Source organism: Ostrinia furnacalis, unplaced genomic scaffold (genome assembly GCF_004193835.3).
Source record: "Ostrinia furnacalis isolate ACB-3 unplaced genomic scaffold, ASM419383v2 OfSCF0924, whole genome shotgun sequence".
NCBI lineage: Eukaryota > Metazoa > Arthropoda > Insecta > Lepidoptera > Crambidae > Ostrinia > Ostrinia furnacalis.
The window spans coordinates 569,752-587,932 of NW_021131163.1; the positions used below are offsets into that span (position 1 = coordinate 569,752).

At 39.8% G+C, this 18,181-nt stretch overlaps 2 protein-coding genes and 1 long non-coding RNA gene across 4 annotated transcripts in view; 1 reads left to right on the forward strand and 2 right to left on the reverse strand.

Moving 5' to 3' along the window:
• The window catches only part of Spec2 (CDC42 small effector protein Spec2), a 42,108-nt gene extending 39,385 nt beyond the window's left edge, over positions 1-2,723 (forward strand). The window contains exon 4 of the mRNA XM_028301481.1: positions 17-2,723. Coding sequence (XP_028157282.1) covers positions 17-25 — 9 coding nt within the window. The 3' untranslated portion in view covers positions 26-2,723. The remainder of the gene's footprint in view (positions 1-16) is intronic.
• A 305-nt stretch (positions 2,724-3,028) lies between these two features.
• On the reverse strand, positions 3,029-5,485 carry LOC114350619 (probable splicing factor, arginine/serine-rich 7). Of its 2 annotated transcripts, none has more exons than XR_003655710.1 (2): positions 4,968-5,062; positions 3,029-3,354 (listed from the first exon to the last, which is right to left on the reverse strand). XR_003655710.1 is itself a non-coding variant. In XM_028301485.1 (2 exons), the coding sequence occupies exons 1-2, from the start codon at positions 5,474-5,476 to the stop codon at positions 3,281-3,283; spliced, it is 264 nt and encodes an 87-aa protein (XP_028157286.1). In that variant the 5' UTR covers positions 5,477-5,485; the 3' UTR covers positions 3,029-3,280. The 2 variants fall into 2 exon arrangements, 1 of the variants encoding a protein (XP_028157286.1); XM_028301485.1 differs by lacking the exon at positions 4,968-5,062 and adding an exon at positions 5,287-5,485.
• Positions 5,486-7,630: 2,145 nt separating this feature from the next.
• Positions 7,631-9,449, reverse strand: LOC114350620 (uncharacterized). Its single transcript, XR_003655711.1, has 2 exons — positions 9,203-9,449; positions 7,631-9,024 (listed from the first exon to the last, which is right to left on the reverse strand). It is a non-coding gene; the product is annotated as an uncharacterized LOC114350620 (long non-coding RNA).
• Positions 9,450-18,181: the final 8,732 nt, after the last annotated feature.

Sequence of the window (18,181 nt, forward strand, 5' to 3'; positions counted from 1 at the left end):
TTTCTTTTATTTCCAGGTTTATTGATCGAAAAGCGGCGCCGGTATGGACGCTTGTGGCAAAACAGAGTGATGTTTATTGTGGTCACTGTATTGTCCTAGGCAGGCCCGCAGGCTGAGTGTACATAGAAACGTTAAGTTAGCTTCGGTCACTTATAGTTTAAAATCTACTTTAAACAATCAGTTGCTAGATACAAAATGCGGTTAACCACAGTGAGTGATAGATCCCTTGTAGCCCTTTGGAATGTTTTTTATTTTTCAACGAAATTGTAGAGTTACATTTATTACGTCGGATTGACCCAGTGGTTTGGTATTAAAATTGGTTTAAAATTAAACTCTTAATAAAAAGAGTAAAATTAAGAGAACTAGTAGTTACTAGATAATAGAGTCAATAACAAATTGTGTTTAACTCTTACAAGTCGGTTATTTAATTAATTTTAAAACTGTCCTACAGTCCTTTCTATCCACAGAAAAGCTAAAACTGCAAATTATTTAATGCAATTATTACTGAGAACGCAATCGTTGCAAACTTGCAATCCTGAAAAAAATATTTTCAGCGATTTTGTGGCCGATGTAACATTTTACTATAGTGATCGAAGCACAATCAAATGAAATTAATGCAAGTTACCTATTTGATTTACGAAGGAACTATGTTTCTGTTTATGATCTTTGTTTAATGTAATGGAAATATTTAGCAAAATTAGAATACCTACTTGCGCATTCTAGCACATAAATGTACTTATTGAAACTATTGAAATACATATAAAAGCCTGTAAGTTTCAGGATTTTTCGGTGCATTTTTACTTTATTAACAGCCATAACTCGATGTAGACAATTTAAAGTTTTATCCTGTTACGAATAAACTTATTATAAAAGGAGGATATAATGTTTTGTTTGCTTGTTTCTAGAGACACTTTACAAATGGCAATAAACACATTACCACTCTTTGACGTCGCGCAGTCGGGTAAAAAAAGAAGTCAAAACACTGTGTCATTTGCGTTTATTTGTAAGAGGGTAGAATATTTCAATACTCGAATTATTATGACAAAGGTTTAATTTATACACAACCACAATTTTATGTACTTTAGTCCTGTGTCTCCTTATAAACGTGACAACAGTCTTATGTAAAAAGTGTGTTCTAGTATAGTTTCTATCTCCAATGTAATTTTAATGTAATCTTATAGAATTAAGAATAAAATAAACCGCGAACCAACAGACTAGCCTTTCCTTTTCCTAAATGAATATTAGAATTTATTGTTAGTTACTGAAAGTGAAGGGAAATTCTTGTTTACGAATGTACATAATGTTAGCTGATAAATGATCCATTTTACAATCTAAACTTTTAACGAGAAGTTTAGGTAAATAAATAGCTAATTTTTCAATCGTTGGTTAACTTATCTGAAGAATTAATTTGGCACATTGACAGTTTCAGTATGGGAAATATGTATCCACAATACATCTTCAATTAACATATTTCTTTATAATATCAATATACTCGTAATAATGTCAACTCTACCTTGCACGAATTCCGTCGATACTGCCTTTTTAAATGTATTTTTATATAATTGTTAGATAATATTAAATGTGTATGTACCGTTTTTTGTGTCTCTCTGAACTTACTTAGGTCTTCCTTAGGTACCTTGCCTAAATACTATTTATTTATGTTTCTAAATTACTATTTACCTTTTCACCGATGTTCTTATGACTTATAAAATAGTTTTATTATATTTAGCAATAAACGTGAATATTAATATTATTATACTTGCTTACATTATTATTTCTTCGACTATTTATTATGAATATATCAGAATATAGTGTATTCGCCAGTTCTGCTCAATACATAGTTGACCGTTGGTGTCATTTTTTAAACATTTAGTCTGAAATAAGTTATTCTCATAAACTCTTAGATTAATAAAGCATAAACTATAGTTATTCTTATTACAATTTTCAATGAATCGACTTTTTCTAATCTTTTTTAAATTCATATGATTATGTCCTAAGTAGTTGTTGTTTGCGAATTTTTTGTATGGATTATTCTATTGTATAATATAATAAATACTTATGAAAATGGTCTTCTTGCCCGATCCGTTTTGGGCACTGATTGACTTAAAATACTACAGAGACTGAAGTCGGAATATTTATGCTAAAAATTACGTTATAAAATACTACATGATTGAAATTAAATAGTATTTTATAATGTAAAACAAACTATACTATGTGTAAAGACTGTTATTCTGACGATCGTGAGCTTAGTTGGTTTGATTCAATAAACAAAATGCAATATTTGTTAGGCAATACTTTCTACAATGATAGTTTCTGAATGCAATTTTTGTTAGCGTGTCTCATTTAGTAGAGATTTAAACATGTTTTATGTACACTGGTAAATAATATGTAATAGTAAAACAGTACCATACCGTAGTACCGTATACTGTGCTCATTAACTCTTTTTGACGAGGTTTCAGAACATACCTAATAGCTCTAACTTTTGCAAAACTTTGGATATTTTAATGCCCTTTCTTTTTATTTCTTTAAATTTTAGTATCCTACTTTTATGCCATAGATAGGTAATAAATACATCAGGCCAGTGTTCCTATTATTCCCTAATGTAAAACTGGACTTACTTATAATATTAATTATGCAACCTATGTAAGAATGACAGTCTGTTAAATGTAGATATATGGCACTTAATGAACATGTGTCTCGAAAAACATAATTTTGTCCTTTTCTGAGCAAAACGACAAAGTTATCGTTAAAACTGTTCCAATTTATTAGATATTTATATTTATGGTGTAATGGACAAATTTTGCCCTGTATAAAAACATTGAAACTATCTGCTGGTTTTATTTAAAATTACTTATTTCTTTTATTTAGAACCTACATTCGCACACATCTACTCCTACTTTACCGTTATACCCTATTTAATTTACAGTTGTATTTAATTTATAGGTGGTACCTAAATGTAGAGTTACCGCTAAATTAAAAATATATTTGAATTTTCAAGACGTTTATTTCTGTAACTTACAAAACAAAATTTACAAAAACACTTGTAAACAAACTTACTTACAAACCTTATAATTTAGTTTTTCGTTACAAAAACTATTTGCTTATGTTTTTCAAGTAATGCACGCTTCCATTTTGCCATTCAAGTTCATTTCGAAGTGTTAACTAAAATTTCATTTTCATCGAAATGCTTTCCGAATTTCGCGTGTTTTACTTGTTTCGTTACAAAATTTTATGATTTAGTTGTTGTAAATTACAATAGTTTGGTTTTCTTGTGTAGGTTTCATCTTTTTCTGTGCCTATGTTCAGAACGAGCGGCGCTGGGTTTCGAAGATTTCTCTTTGTACCTCGAGTCGTCTACAACAAGGATAATCCAGAATTAAAATTAAGTTTTATGGCCGACTTTCAGGGGTCTGATGACAAACAATTTCTGATAGAAATATGTAGGTATATCAATAACCTTCTAAAAGAGCATCGCATTTGTAAAAAACACGAAAAAGATACAAGAACTGCAATGAGTGCAACCGTTTCTAAACTATGTTTAAAAATGACTGCTCTCGAAGAAAATATCCGAGGCACTCTACTCCTGCAAGATGCTACTCAGAATCACTATGCCTAGTTTGTCGACAACACCTTTGCGGTCTGCTGCTCTCCTTCGCTCGTGATTAACTAAAGATGTGAAGAATTGACCGCAATTTTCTCAGCAATTTCTTTGTGCCACACAGCCTGCCTAGTTTCCTAGAAGTCTATAGATGAAATATGCAATGTCACTGACCTCTATCCTTATGCCGATGACGGCGGCCGCGGTCACGGTCACGGTCCCTGGATCCACGCGAGTCAGGCGAGGAGCGGCGTCGCGGGGTGTCTCGTGCACCCTCGCCGCACCACCACCAGGCAGGCGGGGCAGACGCTCTATTACCGCAAAGACCTGCTCAGTGCTATGCCTAGTTTGTCGACAACACCTTTGCGGTCTGCTCCTCCCCTTCGCTCGTGATTAACTAAATAAGATGTGAAGAATTGACCGCAATTTTCTCAGTAATTTCTTTGTGCTGCAGTCTGCCTAGTATCCTAGCTAGCACATGGAAGTCTCCAAATGAAATATGCAATGTCACTGACCTCTATCCTTATGCCGATGGCGGCGGTCGCGGTCACGGTCGCGGTCTCTGGATCCACGCGAGTCGGGCGAGGAGCGGCGTCGCGGGGTGTCTCGTGCACCCTCGCCGCACCACCACCAGGCAGAGTGGCTAAAGCCTGGTCCGTGAGCACGTAGAATTTTGTCCAATGAACCCAAGCTACCCATCCTTATCGCTCGCTCGTAATTCTGTTGCTGTCGTGCTCGCACACTCACTGCGGGCGCCCGTCGCACAGTCGCGACAGCAATATAATTACGCGCGAGCGATAAGGATGGGTAGCTTGGGTTCATTGGACAAAATTCTACGTGCTCACGGACCAGGCTTTAGACGCTCTATTGCCGTAAAGACCTACTCAGTACTATGCCTAGTTTGTCGACAAAACTTTCGCGGTCTGCTCTTCTCCTGATTGACTAAAATAATAAGATGTGAAGGCCGCAATTTTCTCAGCAATTTCTTAGTGCCGCACAGCCTGCCTAGTTTCCTAGAAGTCTATAGATGAAATATGCAATGTCACTACCCTCTATCCTTATGCCGGTGGCGGCGGTCGCGGTCGCGGTCGCGGTCTCTGGATCCACGCGAGTCAGGCGAGGAGCGGCGTCGCGGAGTGTCTCGTGCACCCTCGCCGCACCACCACTAGGCAGCGGCGGTAGACGCTCTATTACCGCAAAGACCTACTCAGTTCTATGCCTAGTTTGTCGACAAAACGTTCACGGTCTGCGCCTCTCCTGATTGACTAAATAAGATGTGAGGGCCGCAATTTTCTCAGCAATTTCTTTGTGCCGCACAGCCTGCCTAGTTTCCTAGAAGTCTACAGATGAAATATGCAATGTCACTGACCTCTATCCTTATGCCGATGACGGCGGTCGCGGTCACGGTCGCGATCTCTGGATCCACGCGAGTCAGGCGAGGAGCGGCGTCGCGGGGTGTCTCGTGCGCCCACACCGCACCACCACCAAGCAGAGTGGCTAGACGCTCTATTACCGCAAAGACCTGCACAGTGCTATGCCTAGTTTGTCGACAAAACTTTCGCGGTATGCTCTTCTCCTGATTGACTAAATAAGATGTGAAGGCCGCAATTTTCTCAGCAATTTCTTTGTGCCGCACAGCCTACCTAGTTTCCTAGAAGTCTATAGATAAAATATGCAATATCACTGACCTCTATCCTTATGCCGATGACGGCGGTCGCGGTCACGGTCGCGGTCTCTGGAACCCCGCGAGTCAGGCGAGGAGCGGCGTCGCGGGGTGTCTCGCGCGCCCTCGCCGCACCACCACCAGGCCGGGGGGGCAGACGCGCGGGGACGTAACGGGGAGCCCCCGCCGGGGTATCCTGCGGGTAGGTGGGGCATGCCCCCCGGCATCTGGGAGAAAATAATAAAATTTATGTTCGATTCGCAAGGCTAGAGTCACCACCTCACTTCACTGTGCACGACGCACGTAGCTACTGACCTACTGAGAAACTTATTTCTTTTCAACCGACTTCAAAAAAAGGAGGAGGTTCTCAATTCGACCCGTATGTTTTTTTTTTTTTTTTTCTATGTTTGTTANTCAGAACGCGTTTTACTAGAGTTTTTCAGCGTGCCTGCTGTATCTTTTTGGTAAATAGTAGGTACTGGATTAACGATTAACGGACTTAGGATAATTTAACGGAAGTTAACGAGTCCGTTAACATTTTTTAAAGTTAACTTAAAAGTTAATCCGTTAACAGAAATGTTAACTTCGTTAATTAACGATTAACGGATTAACGAGTTAATGCCCAGCTATGCATTTTAGCCCGCACTTCAACGGGCTAGCGCCACGCCTCCTCAAGGCAGCCAGCGCACTGAGTTGGCTCCTCCTGAATTTGGGAGGGCCACAAACGAGGTGTCGTCTACTTTATGCCGGCGTTCTGAGGAGCATGGCGCTGTATAGCGCCCCAGTCTGGGCGGACGCACTCAACAAGAGGGAGAATGCTGCCCTTCTGCGCAGACCCCAGCGGGCCATAGCGCAGAGGGTCGCAAGGACCTACCGCACGGTAGGGCACGTTGCGGCGTGCGTCCTCGCTGGTATTCCTCCTTGGGAGCTAGAAGCTGGGGTCTTGTCTGTCATCTATTATTGGATGGCAGACCAGAAGGCGCGTGGAAAGCGCCCGGCCCCGAAGCGGTGCGGCGCCATCACGAAGATATGACTCGCGCGCAGTTTGGCCGCCATTGGTCCTGTTCTGGACCAATGGTTGGAACGACCGCACGGGTTCCTCACGTTCCGTCTGGCGTAGGTGCTGACCGGGCATGGCTGCTTCGGTTCGTACCTGCATAGAATCGGGCGAGAGGAATCCCCGTGTGCCACAAATGTGGCGCGGCGGATGACACGGTGCAGCACACCCTCGCGGTCTGAACAGGCTGGGAGGAGCAGCGCCGTGTCCTCACTGTGGTCGTTGGCCGGGATCTTTCGCTTCCGAGCCTGGTCATCGCGTTGCTGGGAAGTGAAGGATGCTGGAAGGTGGTCGCCTCCTTTTGCGAAGAGGTCATCCTTCAGAAGGAGGCAGCGGAGCGCGAGCGGGAGAACGATCCTCTCGCCTCATCGCTCCGCAGGCGGAGAAGGGGCCGGAGAGGGCGGTTATACGACCGTTCTACTCTGCCCCCATGTGGCGGCCAGCAGGCCGGGGGTGCGGGGGCACCCTTGTCACCTTCGTCTGACGGGAACGGCTTGGCGTTTCGGGCATTCCCGTCGGACCCCCACAAGGGGGGCGTGTAGGGTCCGCCGTGTAGGCGAACTGTCGCTGTAGCGTGGTGTCGCAGAAGTCTAAGGCTACGGCCGGATACTCGCGACACCCCCACTCGGGCTACGACGGAACGCCGCGGAGGTTTTAGTGGGTATACCCAGTCCTTTTCCCTTTTTAGGGCGCCGGGAGTCCCACACACCACCCTGTCCCCCGGCAGTGGTGACGGTGCGCAAAGCATTTCCTCCGCGACAAAAAAAGGGGGGCCCAAAACGAGCTGTGCCTAGGGGCCCCGAGATGGTTAATCCGGCCCTGATTAGAGTTAAAAACACAAAAACCGTATTATACTCAAATTCAGGTACAGATGTATGTAACTGGAATGACCGTTGTGATCTTTTCGTGTACTCGCCTGTAAAACATGGTAGCTGCACAGTGCGGGTACACCGTGATGAAGCATTCATTAAACATGTAATTTTGGTTAGTGAAAGATTTTACTTTGAACATTATTTAAAATCATTATATTTAGAAAGTATTTGTAAAAATGATAGTAATAATAATAAAACTTGTTCAGTTTTATAGTTACCAAAACGTAATTTTACTGGAAAAAATATAATCAATGTGATGTAGGTTCGATAAAAAAGTAAATACCTAAGTCATTACAAGTTATTTTATTATTTATTTATTGTTGTGATTTAAGTTTGACTGATATTAAGGATAAGTATCATTTAATTATTTTTTAATTGTTATGCATAATAATATGAATAAACAGAACATTATTTTGTTGGAAAAAATTAATAAAATAATATTCACAGAGACACATTCTTTTTTTTAAATATCGGGGGCTGTAAATTTACCAATACACAGCAGATATTATGTACAATGTCATTAATGCAGTAAAATAAATTTTCAGGAATTTTGTTCAAAATTTGGTATGCTCTTAATCTTTGCATTATCCTTTCGACACGAGTTCTTACACTGGCAATATTATATGTTTCTTGAGTCTCTTCTGTAGAAAATTCCTTCTTATTTTTGAGAAAGGGAGGCATAACAATCTTCACCTCTTTTCCACTTCCATCTATAACTGTTTTTTTTTATAGATTAATAAAACCAAGCGGCTAAAACAATGTCGCCATCATCCAAATAATCAATCAATCCGGATTCTATCGTCATTTGCGAATCACTTTTTCTTCCACCAGCCACTTTAGACTTAAAAGAAATGAAGCCTCCAGGAGTAATACCTATGAGCAACTTAGCAGTAAATCCCTTCTTGTAATGTGAATAACAATATACACGATTATCTACTGAAGCCGGAACTTCTATCCTGAACTCAGTGCAAATCTATCACTCTTGTATTACTGTATTTTGGACGGAAACAGTCTGGCATTGTGGCTTGAACAGTATCTTTATTTAGCCAAAAAACAAAATTAGCTGTTGATTTAGCTACATTTTCTAAAGTTGTCTAGAAAATCCTTGAGATTGTTGTTCTGTGAACACCAAACAAGACGCTTAGAGCCGAAAATGTCATGTCAGTTTTAACTTTTATTAAAAGAACAAAGAGTCTATCTTCTTTGGAAATACTGTATTTGTGACTGATTGTTATTAATGTTTTTAATAATAATCGAAAGTTGTTGAATGTCACTCCTGCGAGATCCATAAGTTGCGAGATCATTACAGATCGATGAAAACCCAGTAAAATCTGATTTTTCGGTTGAAGTTGTCATATCTATATATGTTTTTTGAGGGGTATTACATTCGTTGTCCTTCACTTTTTTGTAATTTTTAATATAAATAGTAGAGTTGTCTATTTCTGTTTGTATTTCAGCATCACATACTTGGTTATAAATATATCTATTACATGTAAATGTATTTCCTGCATTGTTAAATTTCGAAAATATATCAACTTGACATTCCTGATCACATTTTAAAGTCATGTCTACTTGATGAAATGTTTCAGATGAGTGAATAAATTTTTGGTTGGTTGGTATGGTGTTAAATAATTCATTCTTCTTTCTCTTTTTCATTAAACGTTGGTACCGGGATATAGCTGCTGATTCATTTGGTATTTTTGAACGATAGATTGAAGGAAATATCGTCGGTATATAACTGGGACTGGCTGACTCGTCTGATTTCTTGCCACCAATAAAATGAGCACTGCATATTAAATCATTTGGTCTTGGGTACCATGGCAATCCATCAGCACTGAAACAAAGTTGAATTTAAATATGTGAAATGGATTCTTTGATTAATATCAAATACAGGATTTAAATGTGGTTATTTTGTTACTTNATTTATTTATTTTATTTATTTATTAATAGGTACAGTTACAGTACATAGAATACTACTTATTTAGATGTTACTTATTTATGATGTTACTTACTCAATTCTCTTGACGGCAGCTATCCATTTCTTGCATTGTTCAAGTTTCCAAGTAGCTCTTGGGAATCGGTAAAACTTGCATTTACTATTTCTGCCAGTATTCTTGCAGTTTACAACACAACAACTACTGTGACTCATTTTTGTTAGCGGACTAATGCGATTAATTAATGATATTATAATGTATTATATTATATAGGTACCTGTTCTTCAGAAATTTCCCTAAATGTAAACAAATGTCAAATATGGCCACAGCGGGTTCCCTACGTTTTATCGAAAGTCGTTTCATCGAAGGTCGTTTCATCGAAGCCGTTTCATCGATTGGTCATAATCTCGAACGTACGAAATATCGAGTGCCGTATCATCGAAAAGTCACATTATCGAATGGTCGAATCATCGAATGTCTTAGAGTAGTTACACAGTTATTGAACACTGTTTTAAAATGACATTTCCATACTAAACGTCACAAGGCGTGAGTGCATCATACATCCAGGTCTGGTGGCCGAACGCTTTTGTGTTATAGTTAATAGCTATTTTCACTTTATAAACACATTTTTTATATCGATGTCATGACTAACTCCCTTACTATTAAAAAGTTACGCACTCGTTGAATAGTAGTTTAAAGTGACATTTCCATATTAAACGTCACTCTAAAGTCTAAACAAGTGTTCAGCGAGTTACTAACTTTTATTAGTAAGTAGGTAACTCTTTAATACATACATAACCTTTTGACGCTAAGATATTCGATGATTCGACTATTCGATAATGTGACCATTCGATGATACGGCATTCGATATTTCGTAGGTTCGAGATTATGACCAATCAATGAAACGGCTTCGATGAAACGACCTTCGATGAAACGACTTTCGATAAAACGTAGGGAACCCGGCCACAGCACAGGCCAACTGACATTGACGAATTTTTAGTCTGTCAGTTGATCTACTATAGTTCCAAAATACAGAGCCCCGATTACAGTAACTTTTATAACGTCTACAATCCAGACGCGTTTCTGATTCTGCGATACGATTGGTCAAAACCGCTGACGTACGCTGTTGAACGACCAATCGTATCGCCGAATCGAGAAACGTGTCTGGATTGTTGACGTTAAAAATTACCGTAATCGGGGCTCTGGACTGTCCCACAGATATGGATTAGAGTAGATGCAGCAAGTTGCTCATCAAAGCGTGCCATTCCGATATGTCCAAATGGACATACATGGTCGAGTGATGTTCATGTGATCCGATTACAACAATCAGTTACGATGATTTTACGAGGACAGTAGTAGGAACACGGTAGAAGGAAGAAATTATTTACGGATTGAATTAACAGCACAAGTAACAAATAATTAATTAGAATAAAGTAGCAGCAGAAGAAGTATAAAGTAGGATTGTTTTTAATACATATCCTGCGATGTACTATTATGAGTAATGTATGTGGTGCACTCATACCGATCGCAAGGAACCGTACTTACTCATAACATTATGACACACACAGATCCGTGTATTCATACACCAGACAAGTTATTGTATTGAATCGCTGGTAGGGTGAAAAAAATAATGAGATTTGACGATTTGTAAGAATTAATTTATTTAAAAAGAAAAATAAAGATGTTTTTGGTTTTGTATCGGGCCCCCGGGAAACCCCTAGTGCCAGACTTTTTGAAATAGACAGAGTAGAGGCATCTGCCTAAGGAAGTTCTATAATTTTGCAATTACCTTTTTTATAAATGACGGCGGAAGAACAATTTTAATCAAACCTTTTGATTTGTTTTGATTATTTTATAGGGCTTGTCTTATAGCACAATACTATTCATTGCACTTATGTGCAATAATAATATAATTATGAAGAAAAATCTTTTGTGTTTCATTTTACTTCCAACGTTTTTTACCACATTGAATTTTGTCGTTTAGAAAAATCTTCAAAAGTAGGTACCTGACTTAGCTTTATGAAACAAAACGTATTGGCAAAACTACGCATTTTTACATTTATTAACCTTTTCGGAATCCGGCTTGTTCGGGAGGCTGGAAGTCATCGAACCTACGCGCGAGACGGTTCGTGATGACTCTCGAAAACAGTTTGTAGACATGACTCAGAAGCGAGATGGGTCTGTAATTCTTCAGCAAGGTCTTATCACCTTTCTTGAAGAAGAGCACCACCACGCTTCTGTTCCATGCCTCTGGCGTAGTTCCCTGGAGTAGGACGGAGTTAAAGAGTCTCTGAAGGACTTTCAGTATCGGTGTTCCACCCGCATTCAGAAGCTCCGATGTTATTCCGTCATCACCCGGTGCCTTGTTGTTCTTTAGCTGTTTGAGAGCCATCCTAATCTCGTATAGGCTGATGTCCGGGATATCTTCGGTATAGTGTCGAGTTAGCTTAGCTCTTGGATCTGAAGTTGAGCTATCAACGGGTTTGGTGACCGAGGTATATAGCTGTCCATAAAACCTCTCGATCTCACCCAGAACCTCGGCTGTTGTTGACGTTACACTACCGTCCGCCGTCGTTAGCTTCGTCAGCTGGCTTTGCCCAATAGAGTTGTCTCTTGCGAACACTTTGGAGCCTTGGTTCCGCTCTATCGCCTCTTTAATACTGTTAGTATTAAAGTTGCGAATATCATGTCGCAAGGACTTCCTTATCTGTCTATTGAGCTGCCTATATGCCGTAGCGTCAACGGAGGACTGCAGCGTCATTGCACGTCGTTCTGCCATGAGGTTGAGGGTGTGGTCGGTGAGCTTTTGCGGCTTGTCTTTACGACGAGGTCTAAAGAATTTAAGCCCAGCCGCCTGGACAGTTTCTACGAACCCGTTATTGATCCATGCGATAATTACCTACAGCGAAGCGCCCCCGGCGGGTATTACAGTCGAGTGTCACGCGCGCGCCCGTCAGGACGCTGGCGTGCGTTGTAGTACCTAATTTTATGATCGAAGTATTATCAGGCCTATTCATCTCCGCGAGTTTACATCGAAAACAAAACACGCACGATGGCCCACCTACAGGATACTATTCGACAAGACCTCATATACGAGCGAACATTGACTCACGCACTCGTATTATTGTGTATGATGGAAAAAATAAAGAAAATGGTGTATTGTGCAGTATTTAACTGCCTAAATAATAATANTAGTTGAACGATGGTGGCGCCCCTCTGTCAATGAGTTTGGTGGGACATTGTATACCTAGAGTTTGACAGATTTTTGACGTTTGTCAAAGTTAAAGTAAGATGGTGCAACCATGGTGCAACTCAGCCTAACGTCACCTCCCATGTTGCCATATTTGATACTTACTTATTAAACAACCTTTCGACACTAAGACATTCGATGATTCGACCATTCGATGATACGGCATTCGATATTTCGTACGTTCGAGATTATGACCAATCGATGAAACGGCTTCGATGAAACGACTTTCGATAAAACGTAGGCTGGCAGCATTGCCACGTTGAATGGCCAGGCTAATTCTCTGACCGAAATAGTTGCCAGCCTTTTGATCATCGGTCACCTCGGTGAGCCTCTTTGCCAGTTCCTTATAAAAAGAACGAGCGCTTGGACCCCATGGTCCCATAGTCTCAACCCCAAACGGCACAAATATATAACTCTCATTGAGAGCTGCATATTTGCGCCGCTTGGAGCACTCAGCCGTGGCCGCCGCCGCGCCTGCGGCAAGGGAGGTACCTCCTGTAATTATGAGACGGAGCAAGCGTATCCGCTCATGTTGCATCCCACACAAGAGGACGTCCCTGCTTCCAGGGAATCAGCGTCATGCCGTCAGGTCTCTTGCCGTCGTCACGGAATATGCCGTTAGGCTCTAAAACTGCTGGCACATTGACGGCGACAAGAGCTCTGCGGATGACGTCATTGATGCAGGCGTGTCGGGAGACTCGACCAGCGCTCATTTGGCATGAGAGGCCATGGTGTCCTAACTCACCGACTTGGAAGAAGATATGACTCTAACAACACTTATGAACACTTTATTATGAATAAATCGCGGTGGTACCGCGGAGACCCCAATCGCGTCTCCGCGTTCCATTGAATCGTATGAGCGTATGGATTTTTTGCGATATTTTTCACAATTTCTATTTTTAAAAATTACCTATCGATAGCTTACTTTATTCTGATGAATAAATGTCATAACAAGTTTTTCTCTAAAACTGATAGTTTGGCTAGAAAATTAGTTGAAAACAGTTTGTAGACATGACTCAGAAGCGAGATGGGTCTGTAATTCTTCAGCAAGGTCTTATCACCTTTCTTGAAGAAGAGCACCACCACGCTTCTGTTCCATGCCTCTGGCGTAGTTCCCTGGAGTAGGACGGAGTTAAAGAGTCTCTGAAGGACTTTCAGTATCGGTGTTCCACCCGCATTCAGAAGCTCCGATGTTATTCCGTCATCACCCGGTGCCTTGTTGTTCTTTAGCTGTTTGAGAGCCATCCTAATCTCGTATAGGCTGATGTCCGGGATATCTTCGGAATAGTGTCGAGTTAGCTTAGCTCTTGGATCTGAAGTTGAGCTATCAACGGGTTTGGTGACCGAGGTATATAGCTGTCCATAAAACCTCTCGATCTCACCCAGAACCTCGGCTTTTGTTGACGTTACACNCGGTGAGCTTTTGCGGCTTGTCTTTACGACGAGGTCTAAAGAATTTAAGCCCAGCCGCCTGGACAGTTTCTACGAACCCGTTATTGATCCATGCGATAATTACCTACAGCGAAGCGCCCCCGGCGGGTATTACAGTCGAGTGTCACGCGCGCGCCCGTCAGGACGCTGGCGTGCGTTGTAGTACCTAATTTTATGATCGAAGTATTATCAGGCCTATTCATCTCCGCGAGTTTACATCGAAAACAAAACACGCACGATGGCCCACCTACAGGATACTATTCGACAAGACCTCATATACGAGCGAACATTGACTCACGCACTCGTATTATTGTGTATGATGGAAAAAATAAAGAAAATGGTGTATTGTGCAGTATTTAACTGCCTAAATAATAATAAAAACACAGAATGTACTTTTTTAAGTTGCCTCAAGACACTGAGAGGTAAATAAGTAGTTAATATTATTCATGATAATTCATGCTAAATCATGTATTTCCTCCGCCATTTTACGCAGTTTGGCACCTCACGTCACATCGTTTTACCGAAGTCAGCCCTATAGCTTCGGCGCAGTGCCGATCACTGACGTTTGTCAACAAAATGGTGCTTGACTCTTGAGACAGGCTAAATTACACCATATTGTTAATGACATTGAGCATACATTTTTTAAATACTTTCGCGAAGTAAAACTTCTGTACGTAGTACTTATTATTATTCTGTGGTATTATTTAAAAATGGACATAAAGAGAAAGAAATATTATTGTGCGGCATTCGGGTGTTTAAATTCGAAAAGAAATCTACCGGATTTATCTTTTTTTTCGCTTCCCAAAGATGCTGAAAGGTATGTTGGCCATGTAGGTAATCAATAATTCTTAGGATAGTATAGGAACCTAACCTACCATGACTACTGCTCAGAATGCGTTCGTTCGTTTCAGCCAAATGACGTCCACTGCTGGACAAAGGCCTCTCCCAAGGTTTTCCATAATGAATGCGTACTTTACCTACTATCGTACCTCATTAAAAATAAGTAGATTAATTATTTTTTTACTAGACACTACTAGACAGCAACCCTAACAGCGTAAGAAGAGTTCAGAGGCACGCGATAGAAAGAGACAAAACTTGTAGGTGAATAAAATTGTAAGTACGTAGTGCTGTGCGAGCTGAATTCCACTGTATCGCGTCGTAGCACGACTCGCATTTATTTAAATCGTCTTGCGGAGTAATCCTTCTGTACCTGTACTATTACTTATTCTGTGCCAGAACACACGGTGAAACGCAACTGCAACGAAACTGCAACTTCTAGTTACTTTTGAGTTGCATCTAAGTTTCTGCCATAACGTTCGTTGAGAGACCACACATTGCAACGCGTTTCAAACCGGTTTCAAACTGGTCGCGTCATGTGTGGTCTCTCAACGGAATCTATGGCAGAAAGTAGAAACTTAGATGCAACTCAAAAGTAACTAACTAGAAGTTGCAGTTTCGTTGCAGTGGCGTTTCACCGTGTGTTCTGGGCCTTAGTGAGCGTTTTAAAGGCCTCCCTCAATAAAAGGTGAAAAAAAAAATTTTTATATAAATTTATTTCGACCTCAAATTTTAATATCGGAATCTCACACATCTACTCTCGCCTCTGCAATGCTCCTCTTCTAAACAAAGTTAAAATCACTTTATTTGCATATTAAAAATAGTGCTTACATTAAATGAGCGGGTGCCTTTTTGTCAGAGGGGCACAAGCAGTTAATTGTCCACTTGTTTATTTCTCACTGTTTTAATCTATGTCTTACCTGCTTGTATACCTTTCTTGCAAATAAAAAGTTTTCTATTCTATTCTAAAATAATAAAAGAAAAAAAACTTTAAAATTTTGCTTTTAATGAGCCTTCCCATGTCTTATAATCTTTTTGACCTACCAGCGCTTCGTCACCAACATTTGGCTTCAGCAACTTCGCTGTGCTTTAAAATCCACTGTTATGTAAGTTATGATTTATTTGTTACGACGTTAACATTACCAGTTTGTTTAAATATAAAATTATTCAAAGTAACTCTATTAATCTGTCTGTACAAATTTCTTTTTAATGTTTCACATCAGAACCGTTCAATACATTTTGATGGTTAGGAGAAACTTAAGAGCTTCATCCTGATGCAAAAGAAGGTACCTACTCATTTTGTAATAGATAATGAATCTTTGTATGGACCCATTATTTCTTGTAAACCAATTCGAAAATTTACAAAATCTCTTAGAAGGTAATAGCTTTCATGATCGAATTTTCTATCATTTTGGAAACCCATTCTTTATCGGAATTCAATGAGCACAGACGCGGGCAGAAGCTAGTGAAAAAAGAAAATGATTGTTTGTTCCATTATAATGTACTTAGGTTAGTCATCACATTCAAAGCAACCTTGAAATCATGTCACTTTTAGGTTTTATTTATTTGTTCATGGATAAGCAATTAACGAAACTTTCCGATAGTCGATAAATATTTTTCCGTCAAAATTTTTTGGGTCGTCTTTAGTGTTCTGAAAATGTGTCCATTTCTCTCGAAAATTTGAATAAATTAAAACTTTTGTCTTGAAATCTAAACGCAAAAGCTTATTATTGCTTCATTATGGTGTAGTTTGTTTTTAAGCCATTCCTCATCCCATTACGTGTCAGAGAAGCAATATCATTTGCATCCCACTGCTACTTCGGGTACGCCTGCCAAGTGGGTTTGGCGCGTTAGCTTAAACGACATACTTTATTAATAGCTAAATAATTATGAATAGAGCTAATGATATCAGCTTCAATTAATTCTAGAGGTAGGTAGTAGCATAAAATTGACGGTTAATTTTTACGTATTTTATTGTTTTTTTTTTGGTTGTTGATTTGCCAAATTGACCCAAACTAAATACCATTCCGTACTCATGGTACGATATGACATCAGTCTGTTAGATTCATCTCATGACACCATTGTCATTGGTTGTTATACTAAATTAGCTGGACCGACGATCTGGTGAAGGTGGCAGCAAGTACCTAGATGCGGGCAGCGCAGGACCAGTCGTTGGGGAAATCCTTGGGGGCTTTTGTCTAGCAGTAGACGTCATTAATTTGGCTGAAACGAACGATCATGATGTTATGGATGACAGTTTAGACAACTCATAAAGTAACTTATGTTGTGACTTCGTAATGAAGGGTTTTGTTGAGCTAAATCAAAGTGTTATAAGAACCTTTAACTCTAGCCAATGGACATAGCCCGAGGGCGGCAAAAACAACGTCATTCCTAAAATTTCTACGAAGTTTGACAAGGGAGTCTTTCTTTTCTTTAAACTTACACTCCTTTACTCGACATCTCAAGGATTCGGAATTAAGTGTGCCTACAGCTTCATCCGGGATAACATACGGCTCCTCCGGGAGCATAGGGATGCGAGCTTAACTGATCGTAACATTAACAAATGACGAGAAGCGTTTGTGTAAACACTGTCTTTTTACGCGTTGTTTTTTGGTTTCAATACAAGAATGTAATCTAAAAGATATGGGTTCGGTTGGAGTTAAATATTTTGAATTGGTTAACGTCTGCGTTTAATAATTATTCACACGTGTGGAGTTGCTGAGACGGCTAGTTTCGCGCGTACAAAGCTGGCACGGTAGCTAGTTCTGTACGTCAGCAATTCAGCTTACTCTGTCTTGCGTTTTGTTGCTGGAAGTATTATTCACATTTCAGTCAAACGACTAGTAAGCCAAAATTCATCAGTCAAAATTTTGTCAATCTTCATAGATAAATACTGGATTAGGTTATAGATTATAGGCACAAATAAAATAAAGGTGGTGCATCACAGCCTAAATCTGCTTATTGGTTTCAGACAGAAAAAATCCTAAAAGCTTAGAGGTATACTTTTTGAGTACTAAAAATATTTAAGGTCTACTAATAAATAGACCAAATATTGTCAAGTTTCATAGATTGATAAATGAATAAATTTTACCATACATAATCAATCTAGACTTTTACTACAATAGGTAATATTATACGATGGTTTGTGATAAGGTATCACAAAATCTCGTTACATTGGCAAACAGTAGTTGTATCTATCAAAGCAAAGCGAGCACAATCATAGATGACCTGGCAACGAAACCAAGCTAACTAAGCTCGGTTTAAACGCCTGTAAACATTAAAAGCTTAAACGACTGTAAGCTGGCCTAACAGAGCTTTACTGCTATGGTACTTGATTGTTATGAGAATTTTCGAGCTGTAAATAGATTCTGACAGAATTAGTGATACAGTTTAGTTTATAGTTACTTACGGGGCTTATACCTTTACTTCGGGACTCAAACGGCGTAACCGCCACTTTGTCAAAAAGACTTAAATGCAGTCTTATTTAGTTTTTTTTTCCATTATTTCGATCCACATTTGGGATGTATATGTCGCAGGCA